General features: G+C 40.4%; 1 protein-coding gene across 3 annotated transcripts in view; it reads right to left on the reverse strand.

Moving 5' to 3' along the window:
* Positions 1-18,108, reverse strand: part of Evl (Enah/Vasp-like) — a 160,030-nt gene that overhangs the window by 96,284 nt on the left and 45,638 nt on the right. For 2 of the 3 annotated variants that reach the window (XM_074067176.1, XM_074067175.1), the window contains exon 1: positions 17,744-17,907. The exons of the other annotated variant lie outside the window; for it this stretch is intronic. In XM_074067176.1, the coding sequence (XP_073923277.1) occupies positions 17,744-17,766 (23 nt within the window). In that variant the 5' untranslated portion in view covers positions 17,767-17,907. Of the gene's footprint in view, positions 1-17,743; positions 17,908-18,108 lie in introns of those variants that run through there. 3 annotated transcript variants of the gene reach the window in all.

Here is an 18,108-nt window from a genome sequence, read left to right on the forward strand (position 1 = left end):
CAGGCTGGCTTGGACTGTAATCCTCCTATTTATGCTTCACATACAGGCACACACCACCATGCCCAGCTTTTATCTTCCTGATTGCCCGATCACCACCTCCCAAATAAGTAGGATTAGAGGCATGAACCACTGCTCCTGGCTCATCTGTCCTTTTTCTGTCATAGGACTGACAAGGAGATAACAGACCTAGTAGCCACAGTTTACTATAAAGGGAGAATGGAAGGGCTATTTTTATTTAACAAAAGATTTTCAATACCTGACAGGTGGGATGGTAACTATCAATTAAAACTTTAGTGCAGGGGCAAGCAAGGTGGTTCACAGCTGTAATTCTAGCCACTCAGGTATGGAGATTAGGAACATCTCAGTTCAAGGACAGCCCGGGGAAAGTCAGCTAGGTTGAGTAATTTCAACCATTAAACTAGTCATGGTGATACATACCTGTCATCCCAGCTACATAGCAGATGTAACTAGGATCATAGTCCAGGCTGGCCTGGACAAAAAAGTAGGACCATATTTAAAACTAACTAAAGCAAAAAAAGGGCTGGGGTATGGCTCAAGTTAGCATTTTCCTTAAAATCTTGATAGGTTGCAGTGCCCACAAGAGGAGATAGGGAAATCATACTAGTTTAATAAATAGTTAAAGGACCAAACTCTGACACTGGAACAAGGACAGCCAAAACAGCTAGCCCTCTCCCATTTTTAAGATGCTAAAGTTACAGGAACAGAGAGACAAAGAGGAGCTACCTGCTTCTGCTTTCCTCTTTGAGATGTTAAGGAGCTGCAAGGATCCTTGGATGGTGGAGAAACAATCATCTAGGAAAGGGAAGTTCTAAAGCACACCTTTTATCTCTCTGACTTGGGTGGGTTGTAGGTATGACTGGGTGTGATTTGGGAGGGTAACCCCTCCTTGTTTTGTCACCAGCCACCCAGACCCATTATCTTTGACCATGTGTATTTCCCCCCAGCTCTCCAGTATAAAACCAGGAGTCGGAGGGCCACCATTTTGAGTCTCTGCTCCCATTTCCTGCATGGGAAACAGGAAATGCTTCTCTCTCTTTTCTCACCACTGTTCCTCTCCTAATAAATTTTACTGTTACTTTTACTAAATCTTTGTGTCTTGCCGAATGCAAGAACCACGGTAATTTTCAGGATCATTTTTCCAGTAACAATCTCAAGCTTAGAAGACATTCATTTTGTGGCCCAAAGGAAAGACACTGACCTTGGAATCATGAGACTTGGGTAACAGCCTCTCCCATTAGTCTTCTAGGGGCCTCTGACAAATGAGGTCTCTGGGCCTGTGTCCCTGTAAATAGGGAAAAGAGCTGCTGCTCAGACAACCCCAAAGCCTACTTGGGCTGAGTCCTGCCTCCAGGTTGACCAAACTTAGCCCATGTCTGTGGTCTCCCACTTTGGACTGCCCTTCCCCATGCTGGTTAGCTATATCTGTTGTTAGGCAGAATTCACAGGCACCTTGGACTAAACAGAGACTCACCACCCCTGTGACAGCACTCAACTCACTGGCCTTATTTATCTACTTCCTCTTTTGTCACTATGCCTAGATTTTCCTCCAGTATTTTTTTGTTTTAAGTAATGTTACCACAACTTACTTAACAGGCATCTGGAAATATCTTCCTGATCCTTCATGGTCTACATCCAATTAATTGCCACGTACAAACCCAGGGCAGATCTTAGCAGCTCTCAGCTGAACTAATTTCACAGTTTCCTAACCTCTCATTGTATCTCCTTCGAATTCATCTCCAAAGTTCTAAGAATAATCCAGATAATATGCAAATCTGGCAATGTCTCTTACCCATATGCAACTCTTGAGCTGTCCCCAGGTTGAAAGTGGTGTAAAGATGCCCATGCCACACACACACACCCATCCTGCAGACCCGCCTCAATCCTTACACCTAAGTCTCACTGACAGGACATCACCTAGCATACTCCATGCTGTCTCTCTCTGTCCACTCAGGCAGCAAGGTCATCCCTATCTTGACTAACTCCTACTGAGGTGTGAGGACTCAATTTGGATTTGGTCTTCTGTAGGAAATCTGGGCTTGGGCACTACCTACCAGCATACCAAGTATGTCTGTGGAAATGTCCAGATCACATTTAGTACTACCATTTTTTTCTCTGGGTCTGTCTTTATGCTGTGGGCTCTCAGAGGCCAAGCACCAAGTCTTACTCATCTGCCTTTCCCCAGTATCCACACAGAGTCCAATCTGTGTTTGTTTTCCTACAGTCTTTGGTTGAAGTTTTATGGACAGTTTTAACATGTAATTCTGGAGCAGGTTTTATTGTTGGTGTTATTGTGAAGCCAAAACCTCTGCCTTAACAAATGTTGCATGCCATGAAAATGTAAATATTTAAAAAGAGAATGAAATATCTCCTTTTTATCCTAGTTTCTTTGAGGCAACTACTGTCACTTCCCTTCTTTCACAACTATTCTGTGCACATACATGAGTACTGTGAGTCCCTAAGTCCCTTTTCTCACTAACATACTGTGTTATACTGTTACAGAACAAGGGCTTCTTACTCAGATGGGCTTCATGATCCAAAAAGCCTCAAAATTTTAAGTGGTGTTGTAGCTTAAGCATGTTCTACTTTTTCAGGGGATTGCAGTAGTAAGTAGCACCTGACCTCCAAAGAGTCCTTCCCAACAAAAAGACAATATGAACATGACTGAGCCCCATGACTGCTACTGCAGCACTGCCATGGTCTGCTCAGCCTGGACGGAGGTCCTAGAACCCACACAGGAAGGAGCTAGAAAAAGGACCATCTCCTGTGCTCCAGACAGAAGCAACTCACAGCTGAGACTGCTAATATCAATACCAATCTAATACACAGCAAGGAATACCATATAAATCCAAAAATTCTGTTTGGCCCAGCTTTTAAATCCCTATACTGAATGTAACAATGTACCAGAGTCTCTGTCTTAGTTACTTTCTATTTCTCAGTTCATGGTCTAGAGCCCTTCAATTCTGCAGCCTCAAGACACATGTAACTACTGAGCACTTAAAATGTGGAAACGAAACAGGTACTCTGAAGTTGCTTTTGCTAAAAAGCACTGATTCTTCACTTGGGCCTGCAAATGTCCAAACGTTAACTAAAACTTGCATCCCTGCCTCCATTTTTCCTCTGCGTCCCTTACTCTGAGTCTCTCCTGCAATCAACTTGGGCTCCAGGAAAGACAGGACTGATGGATAATATCACTATGACATGAGACTGAAACTACCCCCAAGGAAAGAACAGCAGAGCCTTGCAGGACAAACTACCACCCAAATGAAGACAATTACCTAAAATGATGAGGCTGCACCTTGGAGCGGGAGTAATCATCTCGTGGGAACCAGACTACTCAGACTGCTCCCCTCAAGTGATGACAGTGATAACTTCTCTGGAACTCATCACAAAGCCAGGACTGAGACAATGATCAACCAGGCCACACTTTGCTTGAGACTGTTCTGCTGGCCTGGACTATATAGGGAGACCCTGTCTCAAACAAACAAAAAAGTATCTTTTAAAACAGCCTCTCCAATCTACAAACCGAGATCTATCCTTTCAAAACTGATTATTTTCCTAGGCTGGGAGTAAAGAACAAGGGACCTTTTACCATTAACAATAGTCATATTGTACCAACAACAATGTAACTGTTTTTGAACACATATTTCTGCATACTGTGTATTAATATACTAATGCAATAGCAACAGCATGAATTTATGGTGTTATATTTTATGTATTACTACAGTCCACTATTTCATTTGTTCTTCTATGCCTACAGTATCATTCTCATTTGAAAGAAGAAACTGAAGCATAGAATAGTTGAATGACTTTCATGAGCTACTAGGGACCAAACAAATTGAAAACATATGCCTTGAAGGTAATACAGTGCTAAACAGAGAAGTACAATTGAGAAACCTTTCCTCTTGCTCTCTCTAGCAGCCCAGGGAAGGTGTTTGACTACTTAATATGTAATTCCTTTGGTACAGACCAAGGAAATGTAAAAGTGAAAGAACTGGAAGACCTAAAAAAGATTTATGTGTGTGTGTTGGAGGGGGGGGTAAATTGCGTTCAGGTTGTTTTGTTCTGTCATGATGACAATTTTCTAAGCAGCAGATTAGTAGCCACACTCTACCTTCTCTCTGCTCCAATACTTAAAAGAAAACCATGAAGAAAATAATGACAATGAGGAACCATGTTTTAAAAATGTTTGTCATCTATAGGGTCCCTGACTCTATGGCCACTCTTCTCTGCAGGTAGCCAGTCCTGTGCCCAAAGGGCATAACTAGAGGAAAATAGTCCTTCCTTGAGGAATGCATCTACTTTGGGAGAGGTAGGAAATACTTAATAAGACCCAACAGAAGTCATAAGGTAACCAATAATCCAAACTTGCCACTTAATTTCTAATTCTTGAGGGTAGTCATAGCTATATTTTCTCTTTAGAGCAACACACACACGGTAAAACTCAGGGTACACAGGGTCTTAAGTTGTACCTGAGACCATCACAGGCAGTTTCTCACCCAAGCTATGGTGTCTGCTAAGAGTTTAAGGATCTATGAAGTTTCAGCATTATTCTACTTGAGCTTTTGATTATGAAAAGTTTATAATTCTCCAATTAATGAAACTAGTTTATTAAAAAGAAAAAAGTTTAAGGGACAAGTGCAATGTAAGCAGGGCTCAGCCCTGCCTGATTTGGGACTAAGAACCTTGGTGGTCCAGACTCCAGGGACATTAAGAAAAAGATGAGGGGCTGAGGATTTAGTTCAGTGGCAGAGAGCTTGCCTAGCAAGTGCAAAGCCCTGAGTTCGGTTCCCAGCACTGAAAACAAAAAAAACAAGATGAGGCGAGAGTCCACCTTGCCTGTAGCATTAAACATGGCTCCTGCTCTTTGATAAGCTGGTCAGGGCATTTATAATAGCCCAATAGAGTTAGGAAGTCTGCTCAGACAAGGACATGAGCTTTTTTCATGCTTAGTAATTCTCTCCACTTACCTCAACTTCCCAAATTTTAATTTCTTCTTTTTCTTTTAATCCTATAGGGTATGGCCAGGGGGGGCTCTATTAAACTGACAGAGCTGGTCACTGCCACATCCTCCTGCTGCCTCCAGCTCTATATCCATGGCATCTTCCCCTGAATGGGTCTTCCCATTGTCTGCACTTTCTCTCCATTATGGGGTAAGGGAAGAAAAGCCACAGAATAGGAACTGGAAGACTAGAGTTCTAGTCCTGGCTCTGTGCTAGTCTGCTGACCACGACCAAGTTCTAAAGCCTTTCAGATTTGTTTCCACAACTGCAATTAATTTCTAACTAGCTAAGTGTAGTATTAATTAATTATATTCTGTAAATACAGATCTTGCCTAAATAAACAGAAGCTATACCCACCTGTAGTCCTAATGTCCAGCTCTGAATAAAGGAAGTACATTCATATACTGTACATCCAGTCAAGGACACAGTAAATATTACTTCTCTTTCTTCTTACCCATTTGAAGTACCTCAGGGGACTTGACACATCTGCTTCAGGGAAGGGAAAAGTAAATACTGTGTCCTAAAATGTGATTCACAGAGATCTGAGCCAAGAGATATCCAAACTAAAGAGTTTGGTTTTGTTGTTGTTGCTGCTGTTCTAATGTTCTTTATCTTATTTGTATACTTACTTTCAAAACACACTGAGGACTTGGCACACATGCTGGGCACCAGCCAAGCCTAGAATTACTGAAACAAGCTCCTTCTGGTAGCTCATCATCTTGCTTTGGGGGCTGACAAAGATAGTAGCCAAAGGGTGTGTGTAGAAACAGAGGTAGATGTATGTTATTTCTAGTGTGAGAGAAGGAAGATCAACTCTACTTGGACACTGAGGGAAAAGTCACTGTTAGAAAGATTTTCCTTGAAAAGGGTGGAAAATTCACATCTGTAGCTTTCTATATTGATGCTATACTTTGTAGACATGACATGAGGGTGGTCTCACATCATGACGTGACAGTTTCTCAGGGTGCCTCTTTCCCTGGGAGGAAAATGATTATCTTCTTTGCACCCTCACACAGCCTTTTCTCTGTGCACAAGCATCCTGGTATCTTTTTTTTCTTTTTCTCCTCCTGTTGGAATAGAGCCACATCCTTACAAACTTGCTTAACCTCAGTGATCTCCTTAAAGGCCCTTTCTCTAAGCATAGTCACACTGAGGATCAGGGCTTCAATCTATGAACTGGGGGTTGGGACGTAATTCAGTCCATACCAGTGCCTCAGAGTACCAGAGGCCTCTGTTAAGCATCTAGACAGAATGAACACTTTGAAGATGACTACGATGGTTACCTCCTCTAGAGGTAAAAATGGTGCAAGTTTTAGTTTGCTTTTTACTTCCCTCACAGTTTTTCATTCTCTACATTGTAAGTGACAGATACTAATGAGGAAAAAAATGCAATTTATTACTTGATATTATTACTTGATATAATGGAAAAAAAAGTTTACAGATTAAGTCTGGTTTATGTGAGGCTAACTGCCTGGTTGCCATGAGAACTCTCTGGCCATAACTGAACTCTGCTTTCTTTTTGTATTGGGTTCGTCATCCCTACATGGCAGGAAAGAGTGCTATCGATGACTTGAGGCTTTCATGATCCTGACAGTTCTTGAGCTCAGAAAAAAAAGAGCATCTTTCCTAATAGCTCTAGTCAAAGTCCCAGAAAGGATTCTTAGATGACAAACCTGTTCCTCAACCAGTCACCATAGTCAAGGGATTGAATTTTGGCCTGGCCAGGCCTGGGTCATGTGCCACCCCTGAAGTGGGGATGAGAAGTTAGGTTCTCATGAGCCACAAGACAATGTTGGATTACTATACAATGGAGAATGCCAGTGCCCCTCTACCCAGCTCCTCCTCTCCGAAGTGCTGTTAGCAAAGCCCAGTATCTTTCCAGAAACAACAATTTTATTCCAGCAGACAAATGGGTATGCTAAAATACTATTTGAAAGTCTTTTTATAAAAATTTCTTCCTTGTGTAATACCTTACCTATTGGAAAAATCTCAAACTCACATCCGTCTCTTTGGCCATGAGATAAAAAGCAAATGACTTAATTAACAAAGGTATATAATGTACTTAGAAATCTTAGCACTTTCCCTATCTGCAAGAATTGCACTGGTAGGCACAACAGCAACAAATTTCCTGACAGTTCTTAATAAGAGCTAGACTTTTTCATGGAAATGTCTAGAGTATTATGTCAATCAGGTGATACATTAGAAATTTCTTTTTAAAAAGCAGAAAACCAAATCAAACAAACCAAGTAAAAACCAAATGAAAAAAAAAAAAACACCCCAATACTAACACTATTGAATGAAATTTAGCATTTTAGAATGATGCAAAAAAAAAAAAACATTCTTTCTGCCAGGTTTATGTCAAAAAAACAAAAAAACCACAAAATAAACTGGTTTAGCAATCCAAAGTGGGGTACAATAAAGTGAATGAGAAAACCATGATTTCTGATTTTCTAATTGAGTGACTTTACTATAAACTCCAAAAATATAAAAACCAGCAAAACATAATCTAGAAAGAAAACGTAACCAACAAAGTCTCATTTAAAAAATGTTCCATAAAACTAGAGAAACAGAAGTCAAAATTCATTAATTCATCCAACTTCTAAATTGTCCTTTTTTTGTTGGTGGTGGTTGTTTTTTTGCAGTGCTGGAGATGGAAGCCAGGGCCTCACACATGCTGGCAAGTGCTGGGCCATGTCTCCAGTCCTTAATAGCTGGTAGATGCTATGCTAGATAATAGGACAGAAATAATCGGTAAATAGCAATTAAAAAAAAAAAAACTTTGAGCTTTTCTGTTTACAAAGCAGTCTTGAATATATAATCATACTTTGCCTCACAACAACCCTATATTACAGATAAGACAAGAATAAAATGATTTATAACCCCTAATAAAAGAACAAGTGGGACTGGAGGAGTGGCTCAAATGGGAGAGCACCTGCCTAGCAAGCATGGAGCTGAGTTCAAATCTCAGTACTGCCAAAAAAAAAAAAAAGAACAAGTGATTTACCCCGAATTACATAACCTATTGTTGGCACCTGAACTCACATCCAAATGAGACTTCCATTTAGGCACTTTTCTGATTCCCAGGCCCACATCTTCCTTTCACTTTAGCCGTGCTCTCCAGAGCATAAACTCAAAATTAAGTGTTAAGAACAAAAAGTTCTTTCATGAAACATATGTGGGAAATCCAGGAAGCAAAATCCTACCTTCTGCAAGACTTCTGACAGCCTTCATGCTACTCTTTTTTGAGTGGAGTAGGGCTTACAATTTTTCTCAAACTGACCATATAACTTTTTTCCCCTGAAGCCTCCTGGAAAGGGCTATGACTGTAGTCCAAAGCACAGGTTCCAGAGCCAAGATGGTCTGGGTTCGAACACCAACTCAACCAGCATATGCCTGGATTCTTCATCTAGGAAGTAGATATGACACTAAGAGCAGCTACTTCACAAGGTTCTTAGGAGGACAAAGTACATGTTTATATATACAAAAGGCCTAATAACTGATCACAGACAAGGTTCAATAAATGCGAAAGATTCATTTATTTAACAAAACAAAGACTGTTATAACACCTAATAGATTTTCCTTTTTTTTTTTTTAAGTTAGAAGACAGATCCAAAGTCCACCTTTGCCACTTAAGCAGTGATTTGAGCTTTCTGAACTTTAGGTACCTGGAATTGGTGCTTTTGAGCATCATTCATGGGATCATTGTAAAAATTAGATGTAATAACATAAGTCTCAGGAATACAGTGGATATATCTGCACATGCCATCTTATTTGAATGTGAATATAGAAGAATCAGAAACTACATTTAAATATGTAAGGACTTTTATATGTCACATGCATTTTCACAACTCAATTCTTTTTTTTACCAGCATATAATAGTTGTACGGGGGGATTCACTGTGACATTTATGCATGTGCTTAAAATACATCTTAATTGGATTCACTCTATCATCCCCCCTTATCCTTATTCCCCACCCCCTTAGAAGAATTTCAACAGAATTTCATACACCTATACAAAGCACATACACCATATTCACCCTCCTTCACCTTTCTATTTACCCTTCCCACACCCACTGGTACCCACTCCCCAGACAGGACCATTTTACTTTCCTGTCCTTCATTTTCTTCTGTGTATACCGATTGTTCAAGGGGTTTTGCCTTGGTATTTCACACACATATATATCATACTTTAATCAGATTAATTCCCACTATTACTTATTCTTTCTCTATTGCCCTGCACCCCTATTATTCAACAGCTTAACAGTGCTTTACATTTTACTATCTTCAAACACAGATTGTGTTTCAGTATTATCCACTATCATTCTCTTTTCCTCTCCCACCTCCCCATAGACAACTGAAACCTACAGCTCTGAAAATCTATCATGCAGCTTGTGTACATGTTCCTGCTGATCTCACTGGACAGATTCTGCCCATCCACAAACAGGTCTTGCTCACTAAATTCAGTATCTCCATCAAAATTCTAAAGGCCTTCTTGCTTAGAAATGAACAAACATGGAAAAGGCATCAACTGTTGCCTTTCCTACCATCTCTCCTTCTATAACAAAGACTGGCACATGGAGGTTAAAAAAAAAAGAGAAAGGAATAAAAGTGAGTAAATAAAAAGCGCTGTGAAGCCAAGATATATCCGGTTCTGTCCAACTGTGGCATGGAATGCAAATGTATCAAATGCTGTTCTTGCCTTCAAGGACCTTTCAATCTGGTTAAGAAAATAAGATAGAAACAAATATTAGATTTAATATGTTCTATATCCCAAGTGTTGTATGGGAATTCAGAAAAAAGGCAAAATATACATGTACAGAGGCTGGAAAATGTCTCCTGAAGGAAAAGTGCACACACAGGGCTGAATTTTGGAGGACTTCAAAATCAGAAAAAGAAAAAAAAAAAAAAGATTTAGAGACAGAGCAAAGCAGCATGTGCAGATTCATGACTAAAGCACTTTTGAGGGTTTGTTTTGTTTTGTTTTGTTTGTTTTTTGAGATAGGGTCTCACTCTGTAGCCCAGGCTAGCCTTGAACTTGGGATCCTCCTGCCTCAGTCTCCTGAATGCTGGGATTAGAGACACACTACCAATGCCTGGCTTTTAAGCAGTTTTGGGAACCAGAAAAAGCTAAACTTCCTGACAGCTAAGCTTCAAGGGTAGCCAGAAAATGAAAGGTGTATACTGGCAATGCACAGAATTCTGTATTACAACTTGAGACAGGTAACCCCAAAGTACCAGCATCTATTCCTCTCTTTCTCACCTTTCTTTGAAGCTGATAACCAGGGATCTGATAACAATGAATGCCTCAACCAAGAAGTCCAGGAAACGTGTCTACTTTCTTTTTCCTTAAGAATCACTACTTGCCTCACTCTTCAATAAGCTAGAGAATAATAAAGTACACAGTCTTTATTCCATGGATTGGAAGTGCTTCAAGGTGTCTTTGACTATGAATAAATCTTCTTTCCAAGAAAAGGAATTTCACCACCGAGTAAAAATTCTTCTTTAAATCGTAGTTTAAAGTTTTCTTGTCCTGCTCATAAAAATGCATCTTTATCAGATACTTTTATCCACCTCCTCATCTCCCTCAAGAGGGTCTCATCTCGAGTTAATACACAGCTATCTGATTTCCTGAATACAGAAAAAAAAATGAGTCAACAGAGCCTCAACTTCTGAAAAATCAGGCAGGGGAGCCCTCCAAGAGGGTTCCTGCTCCTTCCTGCTCCTGGTTCTTTTTCCTGGTGTCCCTGGCCTGCAGTCTGTGCATGCACGGCCAAGAGGCCTTAAAGGTGAAAGAGCTCCAAGTTTTCATATTTTTCTCCAGGGCTTCCATAACAAGTGAGAGTAGTGCTCTTTTCTCTCTTTCAGTATTTGTGCTGATGAGACGGAGGGTAAGCTAATCTCAAAGAAAGCACATGGAATGCCTTGGCATTCATGTCAGGCTCGAAACAGGCAGACTAGAGTGAAAGCAACTCTTCTTGCTTTGTAAATGAGTACCAAATGAATTTCTGAGATCTAAATGATAGGTGATACAATCACTAAGTCCAAGATCAGGAATCATCATGAGTTCTAGACCCAATCCTGTAGTCTGTACAGGCCATACATTTAACACAACCTGGGTTCAATGTGCCTTAGGAGGTGCAGTTGAATTCAAAAGCATGTAATACAGCCTTTCATTTTCCGGTGCTCTTGACTTTACAAAGCTTATACATGCCACTCTACTCTCTGAGCCACATCTCTGCAAGTAAAATATTTCTATTTTTCAAAACTAAGTCCAGTTAAATGATTTGTGTAAAGTAACATAGTATCATCAGAACCTAGGGCTTCTAGGTTCCCAAACTTTGGTATTTCTCATAACTTCTAACTAAAGGAGTACAACAGAATCATCAATGGAGGCTTTAAAAGTACGCATGCCTGGATTCCACCTTATATGTCTGGACCCAGGAGGTTTTGAGGGGCATCTGCATTTAGATTTCTATAGGCCCTCTCAGTTAAGAACCACTACACAGGATTCAAAGTTGAAGATCACTCTTGAAAGTCCTTTATTAGCTCTTTCTGCTGTCTAAGAGAAGCACCACATAAAGTATCCCATCACTGCCACAATAGCTCTTGTTATTTATTATTTTGGCAGTACTAGGGTTTGAACTTAGAGCTTTGTGCTTACGAGGCAGGCACTCTACCACCTGAGTCACACCTCCAGCCCTTTTTGCTCTGGCTATTTTGGAAATAGGGTCTTGCTTTTTGCCCAGGCTTGCCTGAACTCTGATCCTATTTTTTAAGCTTCCTACCACAGCTGGGATGACAGAGAAGCACCACTACACCTAGCTTTTTTTATTTTATTTTTTTCCTTCTTTTCTGTTGAGACAGGGTCTTGCAAAGTTTTTTGCCAGGCTGGTCTGGAATCATGATCCTCCCAAAATTAGCCTCCTGTGTAGCTTGGGATGATGGGTGTATGCCACTGTGAACAGCTCTTGGTGGGTGGAGATGGGGTCTGGCAAATTCCCTGCCCAAGTTGACCTTGACAGGATCCTCAGGATCTTAGCCTATCACGTAGCTAGCATTGTAGACATTAACCATGAGTGCCTGGCTTTTAACAGTTTCTTCTTGTTGGAAGGGTTTACATCACTGACTTCTCACTGTAATTAACTTTCCTCTCACTCCAAAAGAAGAGATCTCATATATCACACCTGTACAGTGCAGCCCAAATTAGTTCAATGGATATTTACTCATTATGCCAGGTTCTGGAGAGAATGAGAGATGACACAAAGGACGGGTTGTAGACTAAGTATGAGTCCATAGCATGAGTTTGCAGGGCCTACTGCAGATTCAGACCTTTTGAGGGGACTGGGGAGAATCTCAACACTTGGTGATGGGCTCATTATCATGACCAGAAAGTGCTATAATCCATTTGTTAGCTGCAAGCAACTTAATTAATCTTGTAGATCAGTGAATCTGCATCCCAACCAAGCCATGATCCAAACTCTCTGATTAGTCACACTATGTTTGGTTCGCTGTGTCATAAACATTTCAGTAGCAAACATGATTATCTTCCAAGAACTGATTTCTAGCATTCTGAATCTGAACACTAAGGGAAATGGGGAGATTAGAAATGCTCTAACCTTATAATGTGTCAGCCTTTTTCCTGGCTCTGTGTTGGCTTCAGATCTCCATTCTCCTGATCACTGTGCTTCCTCAGTAGTTGGGATTACAGGCATGAGCCATTAGCACCTGGCTTGCGGATCTTATAAATTTCTAACACAGGACAAGGGTCTAAGGAAATGCTCTGCTGCTTTTGGTAAATTAAAGAAATTAATTTATTGAGTATTTACTAAATTCCAGGCCCTTTACTAAATGCTTTATGTAAGTAATCTCATTTAAGCACAATAACTCTCAAAGTAGTTATACCCTCATTTCACTAATAGGTAAACTAAAGCACAACTAACTTAAATAACTTATTCAAGACAACAAGAATAGTGGAAAAGTAAAGGTGCTAGCATTAAAAAAATCTAGCAGTATTTCTGATGACTACTACTTATGCTCTAATGGTAAAACTGTTTGCCTCTGCAAAGCAGTGAACGTCAGGGCAGAGAGAAGTCACTTGCCACAGGAAAAGACAACATGGACTAGTGTCACGCCCTGAGAAGGATGAGAAAAATCTGTTCTCAGTTTTTATCAGGAGAACCTCCTCCTGAACATCTCCTTAACATCCTAACATCTCCAGTCCAGTACTTCACATACTGCTCTCCCCCGATCTCCCTGGTGGTAGACTTGCCTTTGGCTTCCCCACCCCATACTTTTGATCTGTTTGTTCAGCAGCTCTTGAGGACAATAAGTTCCTGAGGGCTGGTTGTATTTGCATTTTCGACCATGCATTATATTCAGTAGCTGTTCAGGAAATGTTTGTTGAATGAATGGCTATCCTAATAGCAAAAAGGTCCTCCCACCTTCCCACCTCCATAAAGTTAGACCCAGAATTTTCAGAACCTACACAGTTGGAGATACTTCTGGAACTAACCTAAGTCATTAGAAAGAATCATACTGACCCCAGGTTGTATTCTAGAATGTTCTGGAACTCAGACTTCATTCCTTTAGATAATGAATCCAATTATGTTCTTTGTTCTTAGTTTTATTTTGTTTGTAACAGAAAAGAATACTATTACACTATGCAAAGGGAAGGGGGAGATGGTACCAAGGCCTGTTTTATAACATTACCTGTAACAGCTAAACATTAATGGATTAGGTTTCCCCTGATCCCAAAATACAAAACGCAAACATAGCAGTGTTTTTGTTTTATACACGTCTTTCACGTATATTAGCCTCAAAATATTCTCTCTTTTTTGGTAATACAGTTAACTAAGGCTGAGAGAAATAATTTATCCATGGTCACGGTTTTCATGTCTCCACTATAAGAGTTGAAGCTAAGTCTTTGGACTTCAGATGCACAACATTGCTTCTCTTTATGTAAAACTTACCAATAACTGTAACACATATTTAATAATGGAGGCTACTGATAGTTTCTGCTTTGCCATCTTAACAGCTAAATTGTTTCTGAAAATAGCATTTTGCTTATGGTTAGTCAAACAGACACTAATAAAACTGTCAAGTCAATGAAGTTTGTCCTTCTCTGTTCCTTGCTCTTTTTCTCTCTCTAATCTCCCCACTCTGCCTATTTCCTCCAATCAGATGTTTCTATTGTTGCCTCTTAAATCTCCCTGTGGTTGTAAATTCTAAGGTTCTGGGGGTTCATAGAGAGAGAGAGATTATAAGTTCCTCACATTTAGGGACTGTGACTTGTTTGATTCAAATTCTGTTAGTTAGCAGACATTCAATACTACCTCCTAGAGCTGACACCATGCTATCAGTAGGTGGTGAGAAAAGGTGATCAGATAACCCCTGATCTCCAAGAGCTCCTACTTCAGTAAGATCTACAGAATGCAATCACAGTGGACAGGCATCAACTGTCCATCACACTGTCTCAAGCACCGCTTGGACATGGGATGTAAGAGGAGGGTCAGTCTGCACTACCCTAGAGGATCCTCAGCACCTCCTCTGTTCTCTTCCCATCCTACAACCACAGAGCATATGTCAGGCACTGTGACAGGCTCTGGGGCTCCCAGGAGAGACTCTGAAAAGTTGTGCTGACTGCTAGGACCTTAGGCACACAGTGTCTGAGAAAAATGGACTGAACTGAAATTGATCAGACCTCTCCTAACTCCTAGGTGACTTTAGGCAAATTACTTAAGGAGTTTTTAAGCACTAAGGAAATGAAGTTAAAGCAGACAGGATCCACAAAAGCTCTCAAGGAATTCATCATTTAATAAGGAATAATGGCATATGAACATTGTGTGTTGGTATAAGGCTTCTTTTTTAAAATGAGTGTGGCCCTTGTGCCCTCAATGTTGGAGTGTACATGGAAGAATGTGTGTGCACATGAGGCTTGTGTGGACAACCTGATGGAATTTCCCCCAGACAGTCCTCTTCTCCTTTATGTTCCTATAGAAAGGATTTCTGTAATTTATAAAATTTAGGTTATCCCATTTAATTCTAGCAGTGTTATAGATTGCCTTGGAAAATATCATTATCCCTATTTTTCAGTTGAGAAAATGGACATTAAGAAAGATCAAGGGACTTACCAAGCCCACAAAGGTAATACAAGGCAGCACCAAGATTATAAACCAAGTTCTCTGATTCTCTGCAAGATCTCCCCAGGAAGAAGAGCTATGTGTCTGAGTAGGCCATAGTTTAACCTCCTCCTTCATGCCAGGTTCTGATCCACCTACTTGTATTATTGGTTATTCATAGGTTCAACCAACCTCAAAAAGACACAGGGGGAAAAAAAAAACTGCATACATCCGCTTTTTTCCTTATCACCATTCTCTAAACAATAAAGTATAACAACTACCTATGTAGCATTTACACTATATTAGGCACTATAAATCATCTAAAGATATACATAGGATATGCATAGGTTACATACAAATACTACATCATTTTTTATAAGGAATTTGAACAGCTGCAGATTTTGGTATCCTCAGTGGGTTCCTAGAACTAAGCACCTGCAGATGCCAAGGGATCACTGCACTTTTGCTGCTTATTCTGCTCCTGATTTCTTTTATACCTGTATCTGCACCCTGCCTTTGCCTTGAACTCATCTTCATGACAGTCAATCTCTGCTTTTCCTACGCCAATGGTTCTCAAAGTCTAGCACCCAGACCTGTAGCAACAAAATTGCCTGGGAGCTTATTAGAAACTTAGATTCTCTACCTCCACTGCAAATCTATCACATCAGAAACTCTGGGAGTGGGGCCCTGCAATCTGAGTTTAATAAACTCTCCAGACAGTAGCTACATGCTAAACTTGAGAACCATCCAGAACTAAGTTGAAAAGCTACACTCCTTTATGACACCTAACGTGCCCACAATAATCACCTGGCTCCCATATACACAAACCCATTTGTCTGGTACCATGTAACAATTACAAAATGCAATCTTATCCAGCAAAATTCTTTAGGCCAGTTTGGGCAGGGGGTATAGAAATAAGAGATAACAGACCTCCCATTTCTGGTCTACTTTCCATAATAATGTCCCCATTTTCTCAGTTAATCAATGAAATGGCCTTTAACTCAACCCCATCAGACTCAGCTCTTGACTTTTAGGCCAAAAGTCTACCACAATGGAAATGGGTTTGTTAATACATATCCTTCTTCCCTAACTGTGAAATATAATAAAGGACTCCAAGCTCTGTTCAAGGGGAAAGCTAAGGCTAACAATAAGTGGGTAAATGCTAACAATAAAATATGAGCATCACAACTGTGCTCCTCTGTACAATTTATAGGACTCTCCTAGAACACTTACAAGGATACCAAAAGCTACTTTTGAAACCCAGCCTAGAACCCAGGACTCCTGATTCATTCCCTAAGGGCATGGGTTCTTGTTAGTTATCTAATGGAGCTATCCTAAAACAGTGAGTTTGGTCACTCTGTAAGGGCACAGGCCCCATGTCACCAGGGCATGGCGACACATGGAAGGAAGTGCCTTTTCACAAGCTTATTCTAATAGAAATAATTTGGAGACATGCACTGAAACAAAGAATAACTTCCTGAATCCAAAGCATCAAGTTTACAGAAAAGGGCGGGGACAAGCTTTATAGCTTTACTTTTCTTCATGGAAATCTAATGATCCTCTCCATGTAATCTCTTGATTGGCTCAGAGGTCTCTAGTTTTCTCTTACAAATAATAAAAGATGGTCCCTCTTTGATTATTTCAAAGTCTGTTACAGTAACATTTGGAGGGAACAAAAAAGGACTTTCAAGGCAGAGCGAGGTCCACACAATCACTCTCTTTGCCTATCAATATAGTATTTATGCTCGGTTCTAAAATACACAGAAATTGCAGTTGAAAAAAGAGAAGCTCTAAGAGGTCAGAAACAGACTCAGACATATTTACTCTCGTCCATATTCTCCAAAGTGGTGGAAATAGGCACAAGAATGATCTTACTGCCTTCCCATTCCACCTCCTTTATTTTCATTTCTTAGAAACTATCTCTGTTGGAACGTCCCTTCCAACAGAGGGACAGCTTCCAGGAGAAGAGATGGAGGAAGCAGAAGGAATAAGATTCACAAAAGATCTAATTTGGAGCATTAATAATTACACCAGCTGCAAAGCTTACGAAAGCTAAGAAGGACCCTGTTAACAAAACATTTTTTGGGCACTTCTCAGAAAGCAGCCCAGACACTGATTACCATTAACAATAGTGAGAAAAAGCAGAGCCAAATCAAATCTTAACTCTGCAGATAGACTTGCAGAAATTTTCACTTCCATCAGTACAATTCACATTTTTAAAAAGAGCAACAAAATGTATGAGTTTGACAAAGGAAGCAAAACAAAAGATAGCAAGAGACTCATTCTGCAAAAACAGTTGCTATTCTGTATTCATAACTCCACACCAGCAGGAGCAGCTCAAATAAGGCACAAGGTGGGGTCCTCAACAAATTCATACATGATCAAACCAATTATCCATGCTTCACTTTTGCATGCAGTAAACACCCCTGACCCGCACCACCTCTGCACTTCCATCCCCCGTGACTGGGATAAACCTCACCAAATGTAGCCAAGAACGCTTTTTTTATGTGTGAGAATCAGCCAGAACCTAAGCTGTCATTACACAGCAAAAACCTAGCGAGAACAAAAACCCAGCAGCAGACTGATACAGAAAATCTGAACATACCTGAATTCTTCAAATGCAAACATGACCTAGTCAGAGACAATTTCCTTAGATTGTATGGTAGCCTTTTTGGTACCGAGGACAATCATTTAGTCAGTCAGATGGTGCAAAGTGCAGAAAAAAGAGGCGGGGTTTCCACACCCCCCAATATTCTGAAGTAAAAGGCTTTCTGCAGACAGGGGCCTGCAGCCTCCAGCTCCGCCAGCTGCTGACAAGCGGCAGCTAACAGAGGAGGCAGCTAGAAAACCATGTGATCATTCCAGCAAGTCTGATTAATGCAGTGTGTGTTTAGGCTCTAGGCTGGAAGCTGGATTAGTCTAGAGAAATAAGTCGAACCCAAGGCATGCCTGGGATCCTGGGTAAATCAC

Source organism: Castor canadensis, chromosome 3, assembly GCF_047511655.1.
Source record: "Castor canadensis chromosome 3, mCasCan1.hap1v2, whole genome shotgun sequence".
NCBI classification, from domain to species: domain Eukaryota; kingdom Metazoa; phylum Chordata; class Mammalia; order Rodentia; family Castoridae; genus Castor; species Castor canadensis.